The 23,530-nt window shown below is 39.5% G+C and overlaps 1 protein-coding gene across 4 annotated transcripts in view; it reads right to left on the bottom strand.

Annotated features, from left to right (window-relative positions):
* Positions 1-1,459: 1,459 nt before the first annotated feature.
* Positions 1,460-23,530, bottom strand: part of MBD5 (methyl-CpG binding domain protein 5) — a 108,875-nt gene continuing 86,804 nt past the window's right edge. For 3 of the 4 annotated variants that reach the window (XM_053406222.1, XM_053406217.1, XM_053406207.1), the window contains 6 exons: positions 17,822-18,853; positions 15,848-16,056; positions 11,748-12,956; positions 7,411-7,484; positions 4,121-4,196; positions 1,460-2,581 (listed from right to left, as the gene is read on the bottom strand). In XM_053406222.1, coding sequence (XP_053262197.1) covers positions 2,510-2,581; positions 4,121-4,196; positions 7,411-7,484; positions 11,748-12,956; positions 15,848-16,056; positions 17,822-18,853 — 2,672 coding nt within the window. In that variant the 3' untranslated portion in view covers positions 1,460-2,509. The remainder of the gene's footprint in view (positions 2,582-4,120; positions 4,197-7,410; positions 7,485-11,747; positions 12,957-15,847; positions 16,057-17,821; positions 18,854-23,530) is intronic. The other variant, XM_053406230.1, reaches the window with a different exon arrangement.

Below are 23,530 nucleotides of genomic sequence, written 5' to 3'. Positions count from 1 at the left end.
ACATACACACACACATGAGTATTCATGAATAGAAACATCTGTTTAGACGAGAGCAGAAAGCAGGCTGCTACGAAAAATGGACATTAACTCTTTAAACATAACAAACACATCAACTCGTAACAAAACAAAACAAAAAAAAAAAGAGTGCTAACTAAACTACACAAAAGATCACTTCACATGAGATTTCATGTAGGATTATGGCAGGCTGCCCTGCCATTACACAAAAGACAAAATGAACCTACCCAGCAGAAGGAAGGGTTTCTGTCTCCAGGCCACTGTAGCTTAGTGTAGCTAATTGCATTCCCTCGGGTTGGGGTGTGGCAAAAAGGGAGAAGGGCTGGGTCCACACGTGATAAGAGCAAGTCCTCTAGCCCAGGGGTAGTGCTGTGTGCGTTGGCACAGGAGAGCGGATCATGGGCATGTTGCTCCCTCAGATCCCTCTGGGGCTAATGGGGCTCATGTCACATAGGAAAATGGAGTAGGTGACGTGGGCAGGGAATGAATACTCCTTGTGTAAGCACTAGATTTTGGTTACCAGCCATGGATGGTGCCAATTACCAGCAGTCTTTGCTAGGAGAGGTAACTAGGCCATTATAAGGAACGAAGTTCCAGAATAAAAGACAATGGTGGCTTCCCAGATGAAGAGGTAGAAGGTGGTCCTAAGGACTCCATCTTGGGCCCAGGCATGGCAAACAGAGAATATGTTTTGGGCTGGCTGGGGAGAAGGGGAGGGCCACTGCTGCCACATGCAGCATCAACACTGAAAGTGACACTGGTATTTTAAAGATACTGGTATTTTGAGAATGCCTCGCGGCTTTAGGTTTGTGTAGTGTATGATCAGCTTTCTAACGCACGTTTCACATTTCTTTCAAACTTAACATAACATAAATAATCTGGTTAATAGATTCAACCTGCACATTTCTGCCACATTTATATGTATATATATAAATATATATATATAAATTCATATAAATTTATATATATATAAGAATCTGTTAATGGTATAAATAATTCTTATTAAATAAAATAAATCTGATATGTTACATAATACTGATAAAATCATTGGCTGGGATCCAAAGAGCTACCTTTAAGGTACATCCAAAGATTTGGGTGTGCCTAGCTGGATTCTTTTTGACACAAATATCCTTTTAACAAGAGACCCCACGCTGTATCATAAACTGTTTGTGTAAGTCCACTCAGGTTCAGAAGTGGTTTGCTACCCATATGGTTGGGAAGGAGATTTTCTGTTCAAGAAACACAGGCCCGTTGGGTGCACAGAACTAGTTCTGCAGTTCTTTGGATCCTGGCCAGTGCTGCTAGTAGTTTTGTAAGCCACCTTTCAGCTCTAGAATATTAATACTGGCCAGTGGGCATCAGTATCAGCAGTAGGGTGATTCAGTGACCACTTGTGCTGAGAGAGTCCCACTGAACTCCATAAAAACACCCAGGCACAACTGGCCACTGAAAGTTCTTCTTTAATTTTAGGAACACTTTTTTCTGAACTGTAAGGTCTGACAATTAACAATATTAGCAATGAACATGGTTCTTAAAACTGGGCTATTGCTCCCATACATTAAAATCAATCATGTCCCCCGTTTCAAAATACTGGGCTAGCCAATTTAGGCTATGAAGGGGTTCAAAAGAAATGGTGGTATAAGATGAACTTGATTTTAAAAACAGGTGGCTATGAAACTCTGTTAAAGCAATAGCAGACTAAAAATATTCTATCTAAATATTCTTAATAAAAAATCTACAGCATTCTACTTTAAAACTCAGGCAAATAATAATAAAAATGCAACCAGCAGTTGCAGTGTTTGACTTCTTAATTTGACCTGCAATCCCACATCCCTTTAGGAATCTGCAAGGTTGCACTCTCCTACAGAGACCTTAAATGGAGTACAGCACACTTCCAGGCAAGGTTCATTCCAAACAGACACTATAAATGAACACTCAGTGGCGAGAAGTGTTATGTCATAATTAAGGTATTACATAATCATGCCTTTTCAACTGCTGTTAAATACAAAAACAGCATCTTTTACATTATTATATAAAAGCATTTAGGCTGTATTTTTATTTATCACTTTACACTGGTAGTCTCTTGTATGTGTACTCAATAGAAACCAAAGAATTTTGTACACTATTTTTTTGTACAATAAAAGATAAAGTGTGCATTAGGTACGCTTGTACATGACAATATTGTACATTATTTACATTTGAGATATCGTCATGAAATTCTGTTTTATCTATATACACAATGAAAATTTTGCAGAAACATTTGGACTATTTCTTATAATCACAATTTTAGTATTATAGAAAAAAGGGTTCTATACACACACTGTAATCTTTTGAAGATCTGGATTAACTTCTCCTTCTTTACCAATAAGAATACTGTACCACTGTTTTGTTTAGCACCCTGTGGTGATGAACTCTATCCATCCTGATATTATATATATATGTGCATGTTGTTTTTTTTAAATAAGTACTGGACCAGTAACAAAGACATTCAATGTTATCTAGAGATCTTCCTCCTCTTGGGTTTCGGAGGCTTCAGCTGTCTGTCTCCCTGTGGAATTTGGTGCACCTGAAAAAAGCACAAAGGTAACAACAATGAAAATGCTGGAAGCCAGTTAACAATAATGAAATGCTTGTTATTTATAGAGTATTTTTTTCATTGTGTTCAAAGCAGCCCATATACGTCATCTCCGTAATCCTTATAAACAACTATGTAAGGCTTTATTATTGGGTTAGATCCTATAAACGACCTGCATTCATGAAATGGGGCTTTCTGGCTTCCCCCTGCCAAGAATAGTGTTTCAGATTTTGGTAGCAGGTGGACTAAAGCTACAGGTAGGAGGTCAGGAGAAATCAGCACCCACCCCAAGTTGGGAAATAGAAGCATTTTCATGCTTGTGCAGAGCACCATTAGACCCAAGTAATTATTCCCATAGTAGAGGTGGGGATACAGAATGAGAGTGAGCTGCCTATAGTGATGCAGCGAGGTAACGTTAAGAGTCTGCCCTGAATGGTGTTACCACAACGCCCCTTTCGACTGTAAATGTGTATCCCTTCCCAAATGTAGGAGTGATGAAGCCAAACAATTTGTATGCAAGCCAAGAGGAAGTGTGCTAGACTGAGGCCCATTGATCATTTATTACGTATATTGCAAGTTGCAATTCTTTACTTACTTACCTGCGATTAAGCCTTATTGAACTCAAAGGAACTTCCTTCTTGATAGACATGCACTCGATTGCACTATAAGGGACCTCGAGTATGAGGCCTGTGGTTCCAGACTTAAGAGATGTCATTAAAAGGTCCCATTCTATTTATTCGCTTGCTTTCTTACATTCTTACATACCTACGGGACCGCCTCTCCTGGTATGCCCCACAGAGAAACTTACGGTCTTCAAATAAAAACATCTTGAAGGTCCCAGGCCACAGAGAAGTTAGGCTGGCCTCAACTAGAGCCAGGGCTTTTTCGGCTGTGGCTCCGACCTGGTGGAACACTCTGTCACAAGAGACTAGGGCCCTGCGGGACTTGACATCTTTCCGCAGGGCCTGCAAGACAGAGCTGTTCCGCCAGGCCTTTGGCCAGGGCACCAGCCTGACTCCCTCCCCCGGCAATCTTCGCGGAGCTCTGGCCCAATGGTGGCCAGTGGCTTGAATTTAATTAATTTTATAATGAATGATTTTAGAGTGTTGTTTGTGTTGTACTTTTGTATTGTTTTATTGTTGTTAGCCGCCCTGAGCCCGGCTTCGGTTGGGGAGGGCGGGATATAAATAAAATTTATTATTATTATTATTATTCATATATCCCACCTTTCTTCCATTTTGGAACTCAAGGTGGTGTATGTTAGGTTCCCATGAGGTTTCCCATCCAGGCACTGACAGATGCAGACCTGCTTGGCTTTAGAAAACTTCATCAAGTCTCATGTCTTCATATCAAATGCTAGGCATAATCTATGGTAGCTTCTAGTTCTCTGGGGTTGCTGAAATTATAATGGCTCTCTAATTGTAGGATTTAGGTTCAGTTGCAAAAATAGAACCATCATTTTGTTAGAATCACCCCCCCCCCACCCCTGGCTGCTTTAAATAAGTTACATATTCTGCAGTTGGTACTCACATTCCCAGACATTTTGTCAAGTTCACTCATGGCCTCATGTATAGCAGCTTCTAAATGATTATTTAGCTTCCCACTTCTAGGATTAAAAACAAAGGGAAAAAATTACAGGAATGCCCATGACTTTTTGTAGTAGAATATGCAATTTAAAAATATGTAATTTAAAGACATAAACTGCAAACTGAAATAACATTCTACTCAGATTTTCAGCCATGGGAGACCATCCATTGCATACAATATAGCAGTTTAGATTAAATGCAGCCGATGCCTCAAAAAGCATAAAAACAAAAAAGCAAACTGTAACTTAAAAAAATTGCACACACTAAACACATAGTCATAAAATCAATCTTTTTTTCTACATGAACTGCAAATTAACTTTATGGGGCAATCAGTATTTTAGTTTGCCTCTTTTAAAGGTGTTTCTTTTAAAATGACAAACTGCACAACAAAGAACACGTTGCTCAAAAGCAGAGCATGGAATTATCACATTTTTACTAAAATGCTAAAGTGGATGTTTGAAGAAAGCACTGGTTGTCGTGGTGGGGGGAGAGGGAGAGAGAGAGAGAGAGAGAGAGAGACAAAGCAGCAGGTATCAAGAGGATAATGTATCTTTCTTTTTAACTTAGCTATGTGCAATCAGTATGTGCACCAAAAAAAATTGCCTCTCACAAAGGCATGATTCAACTATTTAGGCTGCTTTAAAGAATCACCAAGCTGCTGCAGAATTTAACAATGGCTTGCTTTACCTGAGTCCCAAACTGAACAACACTGCATTTATTCCATAGCTGGAGAGTTCAATATGAAGAAAGCTTCTACAGTGTGTCTTCTACCTTCAGTCTAATTACAGAATATTCCACGATATCTATGGCTATTATGGATCTTAGGGATCCATATATGCTTATGTACTTTAGGGCCATTTGCACAATATTAATTTCTTATGTGCATATAGCACCCATAGTGGAAACTCCATTTACACTGTCAGGTGTGACAAACACATACAAGTTCATTTTGCAACAGAGATTAAACAGACACATTATGGCATATTCAGAGTCCATTCGATTTTCTACATATATGTTGTATCCAGGAAGCAAATCAATCTTGTCTGTCTTGGCCCTTGGTTACAGAAAGAAACAGATAACTGGGTGGCTTTTGCAGGGCAGCATACAGTAATTAAGCTAACCAATTATTCTGGATGTTTTTCAGAATTTTTCAAATTGCTTAACATGCAACTTTTTAGTGCCTTGTTTTAGTTTCATAGCTGTCGTGCTATATGTGTAATTTTCTTCAGAATTCACCCATCAACTGCACCATGACCACACGGTAGCCAGAAGAAAACTGGCCCGCAAACATTTAATCTTGCCTGCATCATTTATATTGCACTTTTATCCAAGTGGTCTGTACACAAAAAGGACTGAAATATTAAGGACTCTTCAGAGAAACCGGAGGAAGTGATAATATGATTAGATATTACAGGTGCAGAATACACCTCATTCTAGAATGGTCAAATTGAAGACTTACATGTTTGCATGAAATGTCTGCATGTCTTTGTGGCAGAGAATGTTTCAGATTCACTCAAACACAATTGGATTATTATGAAAATAAAATAGCAAGGAATATGGGATGTTCCCCCACCCCCACTTTGTTTTAGGTTAGATGTGTTGGGCTGTCTGTGGACATGTAACCATGGTCTGCCTTTGCCCAGGAAATACATTGGTCCTTTTGGGCCATAATGCCTTTATGGGTGCACTGTCCTGAGAGAATCTTAAATAGAATCTCCTGAGCAGTTACAGGTGCCCCTACCAATCTTCATTGTCTGCACCCCCAACTGATGATTGTAGAGGAACCTGCAATGAGATTAAAACTACAAGGAAAACATCACGTCATGAGATAAGGTGCAAACAAGAAGTCTGTGTGGCTGGCCTAAAAGCATGGCCCAGTCAGAAAGCTCCTTCTGATATAGCTCAACAGCCCCTTCTGTTACCAGAATGCACAGTAAGCTTCCTTCTCCCTCCTGTGTGGGAGAGAACTATTTTCCTGTGGTGCAGCCCTACCTGGCAATGGTTGCCTGTGAATTTGGGGAAGCGATTGCCTTGAATTTAATAGATATAAGAAAAGATTAGATGAAACAAAATTCAAATAGTGAATTTTATTTCTAAAAGGCTTCCTAAGGTACCCCGGAGTTAACAAATATAAATCATTTTGCTATAACGTTACAGTAACAGGCAAACAGTAATATTGACAGAAGTTAGAACTGGTAGCAGTATCGTTTTTGTATTCATGCAGATATAGTACTTTCCTTTGTGTCCTATACGATGTACGCAGAATTGATGCGAAAAGAGCCAAAACTAAAATTTGCTTAACTTCAAATATTATCTTTATATAAACAACATATTTTTGTGTGGCCTACATTTTATTTTGGTGTACCTCTTGTCTAATTACTGCATGTGTTCAAATAAATGTTTCAGCTCTCTTCCCCGCCCCCTGCCTGGCTGCTACATTTGAAAGGGGGTGTTTGTGCTTAGCTAAGCTAAAAAGGGTGTTAATTGCTTCTCCTCTGACTGATGTGCCCTCTCTGCAGGCTGCTCACTTAATTGCTCACCTGCTCATTGCTTTTTAATCTGTTAAGGTGTATCGTTTTTTCCCTCTCTACAAGATGCATAGTGGCTTTTAAGCTGTGGTCTACTTTTCAGTGTGGTAATTACTAACGGGATACACTAATCAGCTTGTTAGCTCATCAGGGAGCATGTTAATTTCATGATCTCTGGCAAGCTCTATGGATGGGCTTGGCTAATTGCCATCTTTGGGATTAGGAAGGAGCTTCCCCAGCTCAGATTGGCTAGTGACTGGGTGGGGGGGGGGAGAGAGAGAGGGAGAGAGGAGAAGAGAAGGAAGATGGGCAAAGAGGCAGTGGCTTGTGTTGTCTCATCTCCTTCCAAGCCCAACTGACTCCTAGTTGGTGTGTGTGCATGCGTATGGAAGCTGTAAGCACACCAAAAACTACAATTCTTCTTTCAAATTAACTTCAGTCTTTGTAAAGAGTGTCATTTATCTCTAGGATAAAGTGAAGCCATCCTATTAGTGCTAGAATTTCTGCTTGTGCAATAAGACTTGTCCTCTTCCGTCTCCCCACGTGTGACCTACACCCTCTCCAAATCTGCTCTGGAGGTTGGGGAAAAACCTCTAGGACAGGATTAGTGGGTGCACCAGGTGGGAGAACATTTCATTGGGCACTGATGGAATGTAAGACTTAGTGCTATGCTGGAGTCCACTCTTCACATATATAGAATACTTACTTTCTATTCCTCTTTCTGACATGGTTGTAGGCTTCCAGACCTTCTGTTAGTGTCTTCAACTTATCAGGCTCCACCTGAGTAAAGACATGAACACCAAGTCAGTCATTTTCAGGGTTTTCAGAGTTTTCTTACAACTTTGTATCACGGTTCTTAACTATATTTACCACTTGCTGGCCAGTTGTGTGAGAGCAGGTGAAGACAACTATTCTTCACTCAGGCATCCAATTATTAAATAATGATTTGCAGATAGACACACAGTCTTACAGTCTATGATCCCATGGGTTTCTGTCTCCATAACATTCATCTGCTTTTTAAACTCAAGTTATTCAAGGCAACAACAGAGACACCTTCAGATACATTATACAAACAAAAATAATAAACTTCAACACTGACTAAAGCCCACCTGGCATGGACAGCAAGGAAGGCCTCAGTCAGTAGAACATGAGACTCTTAATCTCAGGGTTGTGGCTTTGAGCCCCATGCTGGGCAAAAAGACTCCTGCATTGCATGGGACTGGACTAGATGACCCTTGGGATACCTTCCAACTCTACAATTCTATACAATGCAATTCTATAATTCTTCTGGGCTTCTGAAGGTGAACAATACAGTCACAGTAAAAGTGTCCTATAGAATGCAAACCAATTGGCACGCATGCAAAAAAGTGCATGAACATTACTCACAGGTATAAGTCACATATAAAACCCCTTGCATATCTATATTTACATATGAAAAATCTGTTCTGTATGTGGATGATTTTGCAAAGTGTAAAAGTGCCAAATCTACACATGAACATTTAAAAATTCATATTAGTAACAACATTTCTTTCATCTAGGTCCCCCACTGCATAAGAGCCAAGGACTAGCTCAAACACAAGAGAACATCCTGGCTTACAACTCTCGTGATATATGTTTTATCAGGGTAGTGGTGGCAGCAGGAATAGCAGCAGCTACCTAATATTGTCCTGGTTTCTGGCAAAAAGTCCCAAAGTCACACAGGAAAATTATAAAAGGGCATTTTTCAGAGCAGGATGAAAGGAAAAGATTAACCATGGCACTAATTGCAACATCATCAGGGAGTTTAGGGTTAGCACAACTGAAGTCCCAACTTACTTGCTTCAGATTTAATGTTACTTTAACTTTAGTGGAAATAATCAAGGTTTGCACCATATCAGCTAAAGTCCTGGATAAGATTTACCTGTCTACACAATTTAAATGGCAAGTGAATGAGGTGGTTTGTAAAACAATTATGCTTAATCTTAGTATCATTGATTATTAAAGCAACACATTTTGTTTTGGTACCAATATTCCACTATACAATTTAGTCCACTGTAATTAACAACAAAAACTACAAATTGGGCAACACTAAAGAGAGTTCAGCTGTTGTGAAATAAGGAATAAAAATTATAGATTTCAGCACCAGATGGCTCAAGTCAATTCCATTTCTAATTGAACTTTGTAAAAGCATGATTTCTTTGTTTTGTGCAGCCGTATGTACAAATGACATTACAATTATTATGTGTAGATAACTTTGTTTTTCAGATGGTATTCAAGAACTTCACAGTTCATTTCACCAACCCAATCAATGAAATTAACATTTAAAATCTGAAATAAATTCTATTAGTTTATCTTCATGGTTGCATCTTTGGTGTTTTTTCTTTTAAACAAAACACACACACACACACACACACACACACACACACACTCTTAAATAGACAATTATCTTTTTGTATCAATAATAGTGAATTTATACATTGCATGAATGCATAAAGTCAACTGAACCATTACAACAACAAAACTCCTGCTATGAGCTTCAATTGAGCAACAGGATTGAAACCTAAAGCCTTTATCCTGAACGTTTGCACGATGTAAGAACTTGGAGTGGCCAATTAACTTTACATCAGTATGTATCACAGCATTTGTGATATGGCAGTGGTAGAGCATTTGGTGTTCCATATCCTTTTTAACTGATCTGAGGACTCCAAAAGGGTAAATATAGGCATTTGCTGATCAACACCATAATGCTATCACTCTAGCAGTGTCCCCACTGTATGGAATCTATAACTGTGGATCCCATACTGATGTTAGTATTGCCTATCTGAAGTTAATCAGAACAGATATAGTATCAGCTATATTGAAGCTCAGCAAAGAACGATCATGCTGAAGAGATTATCTGAAGATATGAATCTGGGATACTAATTCATTTTGCATTAGTAAATCTTATATTATGACAATTTTTAATCCCTGAAAAAAGGTTCTCCAGAGCATAGTAATTATATCTCATCTCATACAGAGTTAAATAGTCCTTTGATGAGAAGTACAGGGAAAGCAGCTTCTTGACTCAAGATCTAAAAGATTCCAAAGATGCTCATAGCTGACACACAACCCCATTTTCTAGCTCTGGAAATAAACTTATGACAGCCAATTTATAATTCACAAGTGATGTCATCATTTAATACAGGTCATCATGATGAACACGCATGCAGCGAACTGTTCTAGAGTTCCTGGCCAATATTAAATTTATTTCATTTATTTATCTGAATTTGTATACTGCTTAATTGTAAATAAAAACTCAAGCAGTTTACAAAGAATATAAGAAATCACCTTAGCACTATCTCTAATAACATTTAGTTTTATTTTCCTTTATTAAAAATATTTTTACTGCATATTTCTATTGGAAAGACCTCTGGGGATCTGAACTGATATGATTCTCCTCCAAAAAAATATTTGAAAAAACAATAAATGCACAGAATGTCCTAAAATTATAATGAACTTCCTGGAATTACCTCTTGGTATAAAGGTTTTAAAATCAAAAATCCATTAAACTTCCATTAATTTAACAAGTCATAAATTAAGAGCAACACAATGTGGCTGCTGTTAAAGTAGTAACAATATCTACTAATAAATGTTTCTACACAAGCTAGCGGGCTATTTTTGTTTTGTTTGAGAAGCTGCATCTCCCATCTGTTGTAATATGAAGACAAGCACTTAACTTTGAAACACAGGCCTTAGGTTTTAACACTGGTATTGAAGAACTTGGTACAACCAATAGTAGTTTTGATTTGATCAACACACCTCATTCTGTTAGGACAGTTTCATTAGCTTTGGCTTGGATCCAAAGGACCATGTGTACAAGGAGACCCTCTGCCTCTATCCAGCCCCATAAAAAGTGCTCCAGATGGTCAGGGGACTTTTTGAAATACCGTATTGGCTTGAATATAAGCCTCACCTTTCCCCCAAATTCCGACCGTGAAAAGTTAAATTGCAGCTTATATTTACAACCTTACGGTATGCAGCCAGGAGCGTGGGGCAAACAGTGCCTGGAGTGCAGCAAAGCAATGCCCACCCTGCAGAGTCCCCCGTCCTCTCCCCCAAGGCTGGGAAGGGAGAGCAAGGAAGGGGAAAGGCTGCCGGCAATGCAGCGTGGGGCCCCCCCCCAGTATGCAGCCAGGAGCAGCGAGGAATGGAGCGGCTTATATTCAGCTATTTTTTCTTTTCTCTCTCCCCCCTCCAATTTTAAAGATGTGGCTTATATTAGGGCCAATACAGTAGAACGGGGGGACGGGGACCAGCAACAATAATAAAGTTGATGATAACTACCTTTAAATTAAAAGGTAAAGGTAAAGGTACCCCTGACCATTAAGTCCAGTCACGGATGACTCTGGGGTTGCAGCGCTCATCTCGCTTTATTGGCCGAGGGAGCCAGCGTACAGCTTCCGGGTCATGTGGTCAGTATGACTAAGCCACTTCTGGCGAACCAAAGCAGCGCACGGAAATGCCGTTTACCTTCCCGCTGGAGCGGTACCTATTTATCTACTTACACTTTGACGTGCTTTCAAACTGCTAGGTGGGCAGGAGCAGGGACCAAACAATGGGAGCTCACCCCGTCACGGGGATTCGAACCGCCGACCTTCTGATCGGCAAGCCCTAGGCTCTGTGGTTTAGACCACAGCGGCACCCGTGTCCCTACCTTTAAATTACCATGCATTATAATAAATGCAAATGTTGTACAAATTTTTACGAATTCGGGGAATTAAATAAATCTATCATAAATTCATATTTAAAAGGCATCAACAGTGTAAGTTGTCAAAATGCATTTTGTGTATTTTAAAAAAAGTAAATTGGTCCTTTCCCTAAGCTATCTGTAAGGTTCACAAGTAGGAGAGAAAAGCAACCCTGCTCCTTTGCAATTGTAGTCATGAAATAGGAATGAAAACTCCATCAGCACATTAAAGGGTATAAGCAATAATATCTTTCCAAAAAGCAACAGAGAGATTAAAATATTGTGTAAGAGACACATTTGTTACTAATAAGATAAAATAAATGCATGTATAAATATACCTTCCCATCCTCAGTGCTTTGTTGACATGAGTTGTGAATATCATCTTCTCTTACTAGTTTACCAGGCCATGAAGTCAGTCCTTTTATTTGGCCCCAGACCAAGTCCCCAACGTTAAACGTCCTTGGCCTGTAATGTAGCAACTCATTTGAAGAAGGGGATTCAGGATTCCTTAGGTCATCTTCACTACTAATGCTTTTAGCATCTGAAGGACTAGGCACACACCCATTAACGCTTTTGGCATTAAAGTCCCCATTATAATGGATGTAGTCTTTAACTAGAGAACTTTCAAAGCTATTGGAGGAACTTGGAGACTGCTCCTCCACTGCCAGGTCTTGTTTAGAAGCATTCAGCAACTCTCCAAAACCTCTGCTTTGTTGAGGCCTGTTTCCATTCATGTGTGCACATCGTTCCACAGTGTTCTCTAGTCTTTCTTTAAAACTCATCATAGTTCTTTTGTAATTGCTATACCTGAAGTTCTCCTCCAACATCTTATCACTTTGACAATTTCGCTGGGGTAACAGTATTGGATGCTGCTTGCCTTGAACTAATGGCAGTGTGGAGAGATTATTAGGTCTTTCATGGCAAGGACTGCTGTGGATATGGGATGAATGGTCTAGAAATTCCTCACACTTCCATCTGTTCATTTCCCCTCCAGGGCTTTGTTCCCCTTCCCATTGTTTTTTGGGTGTGTTGCAACCTGTTGTTTTATAGTATTCTAAGCCCTCCCCCTCACTGGAATTTTTAAGGTGTTCTGAATTCTTCAATATTCGTGCCCCCCTCGTGTTCCTTGCCCTACCTTCATGATCAGAAATGCCAACGTTTCTTCCGTGGATTACTGCACTGACCGCACTAGAAAGATTTAATGGGTCACCAATTGAGGCTGTGAAGGCACTCATGGCACTCAGGGCTGGAATGGGGCTCATTTGTGTCGTGCTGTTCACTGCGGTGGTGATAACTACTTGCATCCCCTTGCTTGCAGCATCTACCACTGCTTTGTAGATAGCATCGACTGAACCATCTCCTGGGGTAGCTAGGGTGAGGCTGTCCTTTGCCTGGTGCCCTACAGACGGCTCTGTCCTTTGCTGCAAGTTGCACACCGTATCTTGAAATGGAGGAAGTGGGGTGTTGGAACTCTCGGGAACTGGTGGCATCCCCATTTGACTGATCATTCTTTTGTTCAGAAAAGCTGCCTCCTCTTGCATTCTCACCTTTAAAAATCAGAAGGAGGGAAAATAAGACCAGGTTTCGTTTGGTTTCTAATAGCAATTTCAGGTCACAATTGTTTCATTCAAGACAAAAACTAAAAGCATGCGTGAAGAACTACTATTCATATTGATTCAAATTCATTTTTCATGGTGTTAGAAGTGAATGATAACACACAGGGACAAAAATAAAATATAGTCTATGCCTTTTCCTAATCAAGACACTGCCCAATCTCCAAATCCACAAACAGGAGCAGGTGCACCACAATATGTTACTGGGGAGCAAATAGTGCTAAACTGCTCGCCTTAAAAAATTCTGTATTTTTATACCCTTGTTAGCAGAATGCAACTACATGCCCTGGTAAGGCTTCCAATCCTACAAGCTCAACCTCGTTTTTTTTTCCTATTCTTGATTCCTTACTTTGGCTTGAATTACCCCAAAACACACTGCATATGAGGAAGTCACCCTTGCAGTCCCTGGGAAATGCTACTAATAGGCCCTTACAGCACATACACTCTTTGGAATTCTGCATGAACCTACCCATACTTTCAGATCTTCTTCAGAGGCCCTCTGCTGTCTGCAGTCCCTACTGGTTACCTAGGATAGGGCCTTTTTGGCAGCAGTGCCATAAGGAACTCTCTTCTTGGGAAACTCTCTTTCTCTTGGCACTTTTTCTAGAGAGCCTTTAGAAGATGCTGAGCTTGAGGCAATGCTCTGCTTGTGTTCTGCTGGGTATGTCTGCCTTTATACTTTTCAAGTAAGTTATTGTTTTATGTTTCTGTTTTGCTCATGTAACTTCTGTTTTATTCCATGTTTTAATATGCTTTTGGATTTGTGAGTTTCCTTGGAGTTTTATTTTTTTTTTAGTTTAAAAAGTGGGAGGACAATGGTGATACTACTTCTCCTATTATTGCTCCCCCTGGGGCTTCTGCTATTTAAATTCAGTTTAAGTCTATAGGATCTAAAGTGCAAAATCTGCCCTCAATATTGCAGCCTCAGTGAATACCTTGATAATATTTTCCCAGTCCCCATGCATGGAATTTATTGCATTTTCCACCTATTTGATCAATCTTCTCTTTATCTAACCATCACTGCAAATGTTTCCTTTGAAAAACCCTTTATCGCACACTTGCCAAGTTCACAATCTACTATCCAGTTGAACTCAAGCACGTATATTTTATATGTATTATTGTAGGTATCACTCTCATGCTACCAAACATTTGTTTGTTTATGTATTCATTTACATTATCTACCAGCTGTCTTTCAGAATAAGCCATCCCAAAGCAGCGTACAATAAAAAAATTAAAATAACGCAATAGAATATGAATAGCTAAATGGCAGCAAAATTCAAACTGATAAAAGCCAGCAACAGACCAATCCAAAGATTAGAAAATCAAAGAGTCTTTAGGGCTTGTTTATAATTCTGAAGTGAGGGAGCCAAACAGTTAGCAGGAGAGGAAGTTCCAGACTAGCAAGAGGCTTTATCAGATTTCATCGACTCATTACAGTCAGGTAAAAGCATGTGCCATGAAAATCAGTAAAGGGCAAAGTCTGGGGAGAGGGGGTATTTCCTGGGACTAGATAGAGAGGCCTGTAGAACCTGGTGTTGGGAGCCCTTTAAAGTAAACTGTAAGAAGTTACAACCAGCACTTTGAATTGAGCTTGGAAGCAAAGGGATAACCAATGCAGCTGATGCAGGACTGCTATTACATGCACAAAGCATGAGACCCCACAAGTGCCCTTCTGTACCTACTGAAGATTTCAAACTTTGTTCAACAGCAGTCTTATTTACAAAGCATTGCAGTAGGCTGGAAATAACCAGTCCATGCATGACTGTGGCCAGGATTACTTTCACCAGATAGGGTTGTAACTGTCGATCCAGCTGAAGTTGGTTGATGCTGACACTACCCAAACCCGAGGAAGACCCAGGCAAACTTGGCTCTTGCAGCCCCAACCAGGACCAGTTGCAATCATTTATCTAGTACAATAGTCTTCTTAATTAATCTCACCCCTATCTTGTGTGGATTAAATTTCTCCTTTTTTGCCCTCACTAACCCTAAAGAATCTACAACATCTGCAGGCTGTACTATGATATTTTCACAATCTGCATCTAAGCTTTCCCCCCAGTATTATCTATCAAAGCCTGCATAGAAAAGCAGTCTAGCAATATTTGTCATGGCTACATTAAACAGATACCAACATTAAATATATGCATGATTCATGTCTAACAAAGCAAAAAACCAGAAAGTCACATAGCACAATGTGAGGAAGATAAAAAGCACCCTGAAGGCCATGATTTTTGCAAACACAGGGAAATATTTAGTTGTCTAGAATAACAAAATGATGTATTTTGCTATTATTCTCAAAGAATAAAAGCTTTTCTTCTGCTACCCCCTGCATTAATTTTCATCCAGCTTTTGAGTTTGGAAGTACTATAATGATGTTACTGCACAAGGTAGCTCTCTTTTATGATCTAGTAGCCGCTGATATTTTCTGTCATTTTCTTAGCTTAACTTATGCACGCAGATAGCAATGACAGGGAAGATATTTTTAAAATGCATTTACAGGGATTTGTTTCAGAATACTTAAGTCAATGCAAGTCTTCTAAACTTAAACATTGATAAATAAATATAACACCAGGTCCAAGAATTGCAGAGAAATATTTTTCCATTGCCATTCTAAAGAGCAGTACCACAGTTTTTGCTTGTAACTTATGAGAAGTGAAAAGTTCACAATGTCTATGAATAATCACCGGATGTTAAAGTACTGAGATAATAAAATGGGATGATTTAACTTCATACAGACATTGCTTTAAAATCTGCAATAAACTATTGAAGCAGGATAGGAATTTATATTATTTTTCGTGGAAAACTTGAAAGAACAAACCAACTTCTACCTGGAAATTCTGGAACAGACAAGCCATAGGGTTTGAGTTGTTAGGTGGCCCAGGAATGGGGGGCTGTCCTTGAAAGCCTTGGAGATTCTGATAGCCTTGAAGAAGCTGCTGTTGCTGATTTGATGGAAACATTTGATTGTTGTTGAACAGTGACTGTAGATGCGTCAGTTGATGATTATTAAGGGTAGTATTTATTGATGACATGTCACCTGCAATTCCAAACGTATAGATATTTAAGTCAACAATTTTCTGAAGGTGTAACACATGGGTCATATTTTACCACTTAGTGACAAGATGTGGAATAAAACTCCCTCCCAACCCACCCTTCAGTGAATCAATATTTCAGGGAACTAATATGCAAGGTATGGATTTCTTTCACAGCCAGCAGTCTTGCTTACAATGAAGTCTAACTCTGGATTCGCCTTGCATATACTAAATGCAACTTCCATGGCGTTTCTTAAATAGCAACATATTCTACAGCTTATTAAACAATCATTTAAGTACTCTCTTGTTAACAATATATATTTTTTAAATCCTATTTAAATGTTTAAAATTCCTACTACTAATACTGTAATAAAACCTTGTAAACCAAAAACGGCACAAATTATAGAGACTGTTTACATTTAAGTGACTTATTTTTTACAAGACCTTTGCAAATGAATGAAACTTTTACACTTATTTTTCTAAAGCCATAACCAGCTAAGGAAAACTAGAAGCTACAATCTCATAATACTTAGTTGATGCAAGCGAGGTTAATTTTTATGAATGGGATCCAAAAGGCCACCATACACATGTACCTTTGCATGAGGCTTGCTCGATTTCCTTCTCTGACCACACTACTTTATGTTGCGTCAAAAGCTACAATACAACAGAAATAGAGGACTACGTGGACGTGAGAAAACCTGGTAGGTGTGTGGAAGCTCTGCGCACAATCCTTTGCACACTAGCCTACTTTACAGGCACCTATGTAATGCTAAAGCATACACTTAGAAGACACAAGCAATTTGGCACAAAATGCACAAGAATTATGAATAAGCAACAAATCTGGCACAGAATTCAAATTTTATCACAAGTTCTTAGCAAGTTAGGTCTGTGTTTATCAGAAAAATGCTTGTGCATAATACTTCTATCTGTTTTATTAGCAGCAATTCACTGAACACACACACACACACACACACACACACACACAACCAGGTAGGCATATTCATAAAGGAAGCACAAGAATTTGGCAGACTCTCAGGCCCAATTCACACATTTATATCACTGTTGTACAGTCATGGTCCAATGAAGGACTTCCCAATAAATGTGAAAATCCTCATGTGAAAATCTAGGATATTACTCTCTTAGATTTAAACATGTGAACTGGAATTAAACTTTCTATTGATGTTTGTCAAGTTGTTTAGAAACCATTGGTTTCTTACAAAAAAATGAGAATCCAAGAAGCAGGGGAACTTAAGTGTAGAGTGCTAGAAGGGCAGCCTATTGCCTTGAACCTGTGGAAGACTGTACTCTGAGTGCTTTATATATACTGTGTCATCATAATCTAGGGATTGGACACATTGATTATTATTATTATTTAATTCAGATAGACATGGAAGCTTATCTATTGCACAGCTACTCATACTAACCCTGTGATGCCTTGAATATATATCTATATCTTTATCTATTAAAAAAATGCTGCATCCCAAAGATGCATCTACGAGATTTGAAAAAAGTAAAAGCCATTCCAATTGGTTGGTTGAATTTTGATGGCATCATACTTTCTAAATAATAGGGTTTTAAAAATGCTGTTTAAAAATGTCTGTCAATTATATTTGCAGTCTTTCACTGGAATGGTTAAGCAAGTTAACATAGCATAAACGTTTTTGGGGAAAAGTGCAATGAAATGGAGTTTTGAAAAAAGGTTGAAAAAAGAAGTTCCCACCCACCACCATTTTTTTCCTTTTTTAAAATCTGTGAAAATATTTAACTTACCAAGTAGACCTGTCCCCAGTAGAGGGTTAAGTAGCTGTGGCACCACAGAGTTACTGTTGAGTTTAGCTGAACCAGATGTACTCCCAGCATTATTAGATATGCTCAGCAATGTTTCTGCCATTGACACCACTGCTGTCCCACCAAGTGTTGAGACAGACAGTGCTGCCACTGCTGATGATGTAGTGGCTGTGGTAGTGGTAGCCTGGGAGGAGGTTGCTATGGAAACCTCTGGATGATTAGCAGGGTTGCCCGATGTAGAGTTCAGAACACCACCCAGCAGCTGGGGATTCAAGGGCATTAATCCTGAGGCCCCAGTGACAGCTGGAAGGAGCAGGGGGTTTGAAGTAGTGTCTGTGCCTGAAAAGCTTGGGAAAGGGTTTCCCAGGGAACTGGTTAACAGGGTATCAGCTCTGTTGGTATCTGACTGACTGCTAAGCAAGTGATCTGGTGGTGGGGCTGTCATCTGTGTTACTGAGGGTACAGGATTGTGTTGCTGTTGCTGTAACAGATCTGAGATGGACAGATTGAAAGGTGCTAAGGGGAACATGGCAGCTGTTTGGGCTTGGTTCTGTAGAAGAGCTGCTAGCAGCTGGAAATGAACAGGTTGCAGCACCTGCCCATCCACATCACCGGAGAGCAAAGCTAAAGCAGCATTTACATTTGGGTTGAGAATACCTAAAGGATTGAGGGTGACCTCAGACTTGCCTTCTCCTGCTGAAGGCTGCAGTATATTTAATAGATTCTGGTTTAGGAGGTGCTGCTGATTCACTGGCAAAGAGATAGGTAGTGAACTAAAGAGGTTTGGATTCAAAGAGTGCGGAAGGTTGTTGTTTGAAGTGCTGTTCTGTGGAAAATGCAGAGCATGTTCATGACCAACAAAAGGAAAGTCATTCCCAAGGGGGAGCTGGCTATGTAGTGGGTTTCCAGCTGCAGTTGTGACGATGACACCATCTTGAAGAACGGATGTGGTCTTGGTGATGGCAGGTTGACTGGTGCCAGCTATAGCTGTGGATGATGGTGGTCCTGTCCTTCCTGCAAACGAGAAAGAAAGAAAAAAGTAACGCACATTGAAAGATAAAGGCTATAATGAATAACTGGTCATAAATATCAACTGGAGTTTGCAACACTCAGACAAGGAAGAATATATCTCCTGCCTTATTTACAGTGACTCACAAAACAGATAATTAAAAAACCAGCAAATGTACTAAATCATGTTACAAGTATTCAAAGCAGTATTAAACTACCTTAAAGCAACAAATGTGTGGAAACCGAAAGCTGGCTTTTCTTCAGATTTTATTTGTTACATTGAATGAATGCTGCACAATGCAATTTAATACTTATGTTATTGTCAAACGCTTTCAGAACACTTTAGGTAGTAAATAAAAACAAGTGCTTCCATATTTTTCTAAAAGTCACCAGGGTGATGCACTGTAGAACATATTCTGCAACTTCAAGTCTACTACTGAGATAGCCTTGGGCCATCTCCTAGCATAAACAAGACTACCGCGGGGCTACTCTCTGTCCTTCAAAAGAGAAACCACTGCATAGGGCATCCTGGACCATTTTAAAGGAAGCTCATATTCAAGCCACCTGGGTTTTTAAAATACAGAATAGAATTTGTAATTAATTATTTCAAGCACTATAATGGGAAATATATGAGAAAGATTATATAAGAAATATTTTGCATTAATACATTGCTTAAAAATTCAGCCTCAACAAGACCATTTATTTATTTGTGGTTTTGTGGGGGTTTTTATTGTTGTTTTTGTTCTTGGGCAAATACCAAGTACAGTGTCAGAGTATGAGGTAGGCTTAAATTCTAATAATAAGATTGTAGAAAGTTAAGGAAGACAGATTAGCAATCAGAACAAACAAATTCCATTCTCAAGACTGCCACCATGTGGCTTTACATATCAAAAACATAATGGGAAATATACAGATAAAATATGCATGTATGCAAAAGCACGGCTCTTGAGAATGTGAGAAGAAAAAGACTAGGCAGAATAGAAGCTAAATCTAAAGCTCACTGACAGAGCATTCTGAAAGTCCCACTATTTACATATTGCTGTAAGTTCTGCACAGTACAGAAAATATTATAAACCTTTGTCACATTTATATCCTATCCTTCCTCCAATAAGATCAAGGCAGGGTAAATGGGCTTTTACCCGTTTTATTTCCACAGAAACTGAGGGTGGCGAGACTGAGAAGTAATCACTTGGTCAAGACTGTCAAGCAAGCCTCACAGCTACCACATTTAAACTCAGCTGTAAAGCTCTTCACACTTTATGCAAAAATGGCCAAAACGCCTTAGGTCTTATTTACAGAATGTTGTTTGCAGACACATATGCATTATATAGGCACTGCTTTCATTTCTGTGTGAAACATACTTCCATACTTTGTTTTTCAATATTTTTGTATTTTGATTAATAAAACCAGGATTATGAAAATAAAAGTTCTTCTAGTTCTCTCAATCCAATAAACAATGCAAATTGCATGTAAAATATTACAAGACTATTCATGTTATTATTGGACTCCTGCAAAGCACATTTGTGGGCCTACCCTGGAAGAGAATCTGGAAAGGGTTGGGCAACTTGATCTCGGAAAGCAAACATGCACATACATCCATAGGCTCTAAAATACTTGTATGCATACCATGGTGGTAAGGCAGAAAATGTTTTGCCATCATGGAAGTTTAGTCTAGGCTCCATGGTGATTTAAGTGCTGCAGTTAAGGCACCGCCATTCATTAAGGCAGCCAGAGGAGGCTTGGCCAAGTCTGCCAACGAACAGTCAATGCCTCCATAGAGGAAGGTGTAGTCTCATCCAGTCTTAAGGTGGCTCTGGCTGAAGAAACCCTCTCTGGATTTCATTGCACGTTTTAGACCAAGCAGTCTAAAATGTTCAATCTCTGGGCAAAGTAGTTTTGTGTGCATGGTGGTAACTAATTTTCCTGGGTCCTTGGATGAAATGGATTATTCATACCCATTTAAATCTGCCCCAGGCTCCATTCTGACACAGACATGGTGTTAGGCACCCTGGTAGGTAGGAGAAATACATATTGTTGGATTTCTGAATGTGTTTCAATCGCATCAGTCATGGTATCCTTTTTGGTCATCCCTAAACCCGATAATGGAATTATGGTTCCTAACCTATCCTAACCCAGCTAACCCATTATGCTTGCACAACAGGACTTCACCCTGCACCCAGTCCAAATCTTTTCCATAGGATTGGGGAAGCCCCTAGAAAAGATGTGCGGGAGAAGCTGCGCTATTGTGGAAGCAGATATCCTTCCACTGAAGGAACATTAAGGCATAGATGTTACTTTGGAGCAGTTGTTCTATTTTCACAGCCCAAAAACTCTTCAGTGATTAGCACTGTATTTTGGCAACTAGGAACTCTTCTTCCCAGTGAAACCAGGGAACTAAAGTTCCTTGAGAGGGCCTGGGGATTTCTGATACAATATTTAAGAAATCCTCAAAAAACTCAAGTCCACAAGAGACTTTTGGATAGACAGGCCTAAAGGTATAAAAGTATGAGTTTAATGCACATTTGTAGTGCAGTATTGATAGGAACCAAGTCTCCTGAGCAGAATATCTGACAACTGCTCTGACAAGATATACCAGAATTGCAAAAACAATTGCCTTTTGATGAAAGGGAACATGAAACGGTTTTTCTAGGGAACAAAATAGCGTATTCTGTTTCACTTAAGAAGTTTCTACTTGACTGCAATCACAAGAGTCATTGACTGAACATGATACCAATGTGTAACCAAAAGTTAACTAAAACTACTACAGTTTAATTATATCATTACCCTTGTAAGAAAAGCCAGTATCCTGCATGTGGACATGCTAGATAACAGAACAAGGTCTCAGAGCCAATTGGAGTATGTTCCTGCATATTCAAGAGGTGATAGACTCCCACAATATGCTGTGAAACCTTTCTAAAAAAATTGATGGAGTACAGGGGTTGTGCATCCATGCTATTTGCAAGAGGGCTGACAGTAGAGAGCAATGCAGGCACAACCCTCAGCTTGGGAGATATGTTGGGAAAAGAAAAGGGAAAAAGGAAGTTGCCTGGTACTTGCTACCCCTAATTCCAGGGCCTAAAACAAAGGAATAATTAGGGTTGCAAGACCTTAAAGCTGAATCCCCACCCCATCCAAATCCATTATATGGTGAGGTATAATACTCCTTAACAGCTTCAATTTAGTTAACCCGTCCCAGGCTGTGTTAAGGGCCAAGAGCTGGCCCATCACTAGAATGCAAACGTAAAATGCGCTGGGTGGTTTCTTGTGATACTTGCATGAGTCAACTCTGCCAAGAGTTCTTGGAGCACTTCACTAGAGTGGGAGTTTGGTGGGATGGGATCAGAACAATACTCTGAGTTCTGTGTTGTTGTTGTTTTTAAGTTTCAGTAGAGCAAAAATATTTCTCTGTCTTCCCTGGGGCAGGAAACAGCTTTATGAGGAAGCCTTTCTGTATTGAGGAAGTTATCAAGTCGATCACTTGGCCCAAAGGGAATGACTTCTAAATATCCAGACTACTGTCCCTCTTCCCTTAGTGAGACTCCAATGCCAGGGGATTCCCCTCCCCCACAAAAAAATGCAGGAACTCATGGGGGGAGGAGATATATTCCTCCAGGAAGAGCTATATCTTTAAGATATGTTTGGCTGTGCAGGTTATTGCAAATTAGAGCCGTGCACCAGATTCAGTTCTGAACTGATCCGCACCCTGATCCAGATTGGGTCGAGGAAGTCTCCAATCACTACAGTTGGTTGTGTCTTCCTGGATTGATTTGTACTGATCTGTAGTGCTTTTACTCTGCCAAACCTTTATTAGGAATTACAAATATAGGCCATCATAAAACATCCATATGTAAAATTTTAAAATATATACAAAAACAGCCATGTAAAATATGTAATAACGAGGATTTTCATGGGAGTTTCTTCCTGCTAAATAGTGCCATTCATTATTTGTAGTGCAAAACAGTCCCTCAGAAATCCAGGCAGACCATCTCTAAACTGTTGCAATGATTACATCACCATATAACAAAAACGCCAGGATAGGGAGAGGAGAGCTGCAATCTTACCCCACCCAGCACTCCCCAATCAAAATTCTTGGGAGGAGGCAGAGTGAAGTCTTAGAATGACTTCTAAGATCTGTCTTCTGAGTTTTGTTTCCTTCACAGCACCCTATTCGGACTTACACTTTTTCCTATCCTTTCCCAATTAATCCTAGTCCCATCCTTTTTTAAAAAAGAAAGTCTGTTGCCTTGTGTTTTAATATTCCTGCCCCTTCCCCCAAAACTGGTTCGAGCTCTTACATAAGTTATATTTATAGAATGCTAGGTTTTCTGTGTCCGTCTTTATCAATACATTGTATTGTGTATGTGTGTGTTGTGAGTACATTGTACACAGTCCAGTACGCTGCACACTACCTGTGTACAAGCAAGAGACAAACAATGCAATATTATATACATCAATAAAATCTATTTTTAAAAAAACTTTCTTGAAAAAGCGAACTTAAAACGTGCCTAGCATTAAAACCCTTTTGAGCTGTTTGCCAGTAATTTGGCAGGGTTAAGCCCCCTTGTAGTGGCTAGCATGTCTGCATATTTGATTGCTTTATGTGAAACTAGCAAACAAACAATAAAGTTATGGCCATTTTGGTTCCCAGTTCAAGTATATGGTATTTCTGAAGATTTGTTTCCT

Source organism: Podarcis raffonei, chromosome 1 (genome assembly GCF_027172205.1).
Source record: "Podarcis raffonei isolate rPodRaf1 chromosome 1, rPodRaf1.pri, whole genome shotgun sequence".
NCBI lineage: Eukaryota > Metazoa > Chordata > Lepidosauria > Squamata > Lacertidae > Podarcis > Podarcis raffonei.
The sequence above is the reverse complement of the archived record's forward strand: the minus strand, read 5'-3'. Positions and strand labels throughout refer to the sequence as shown.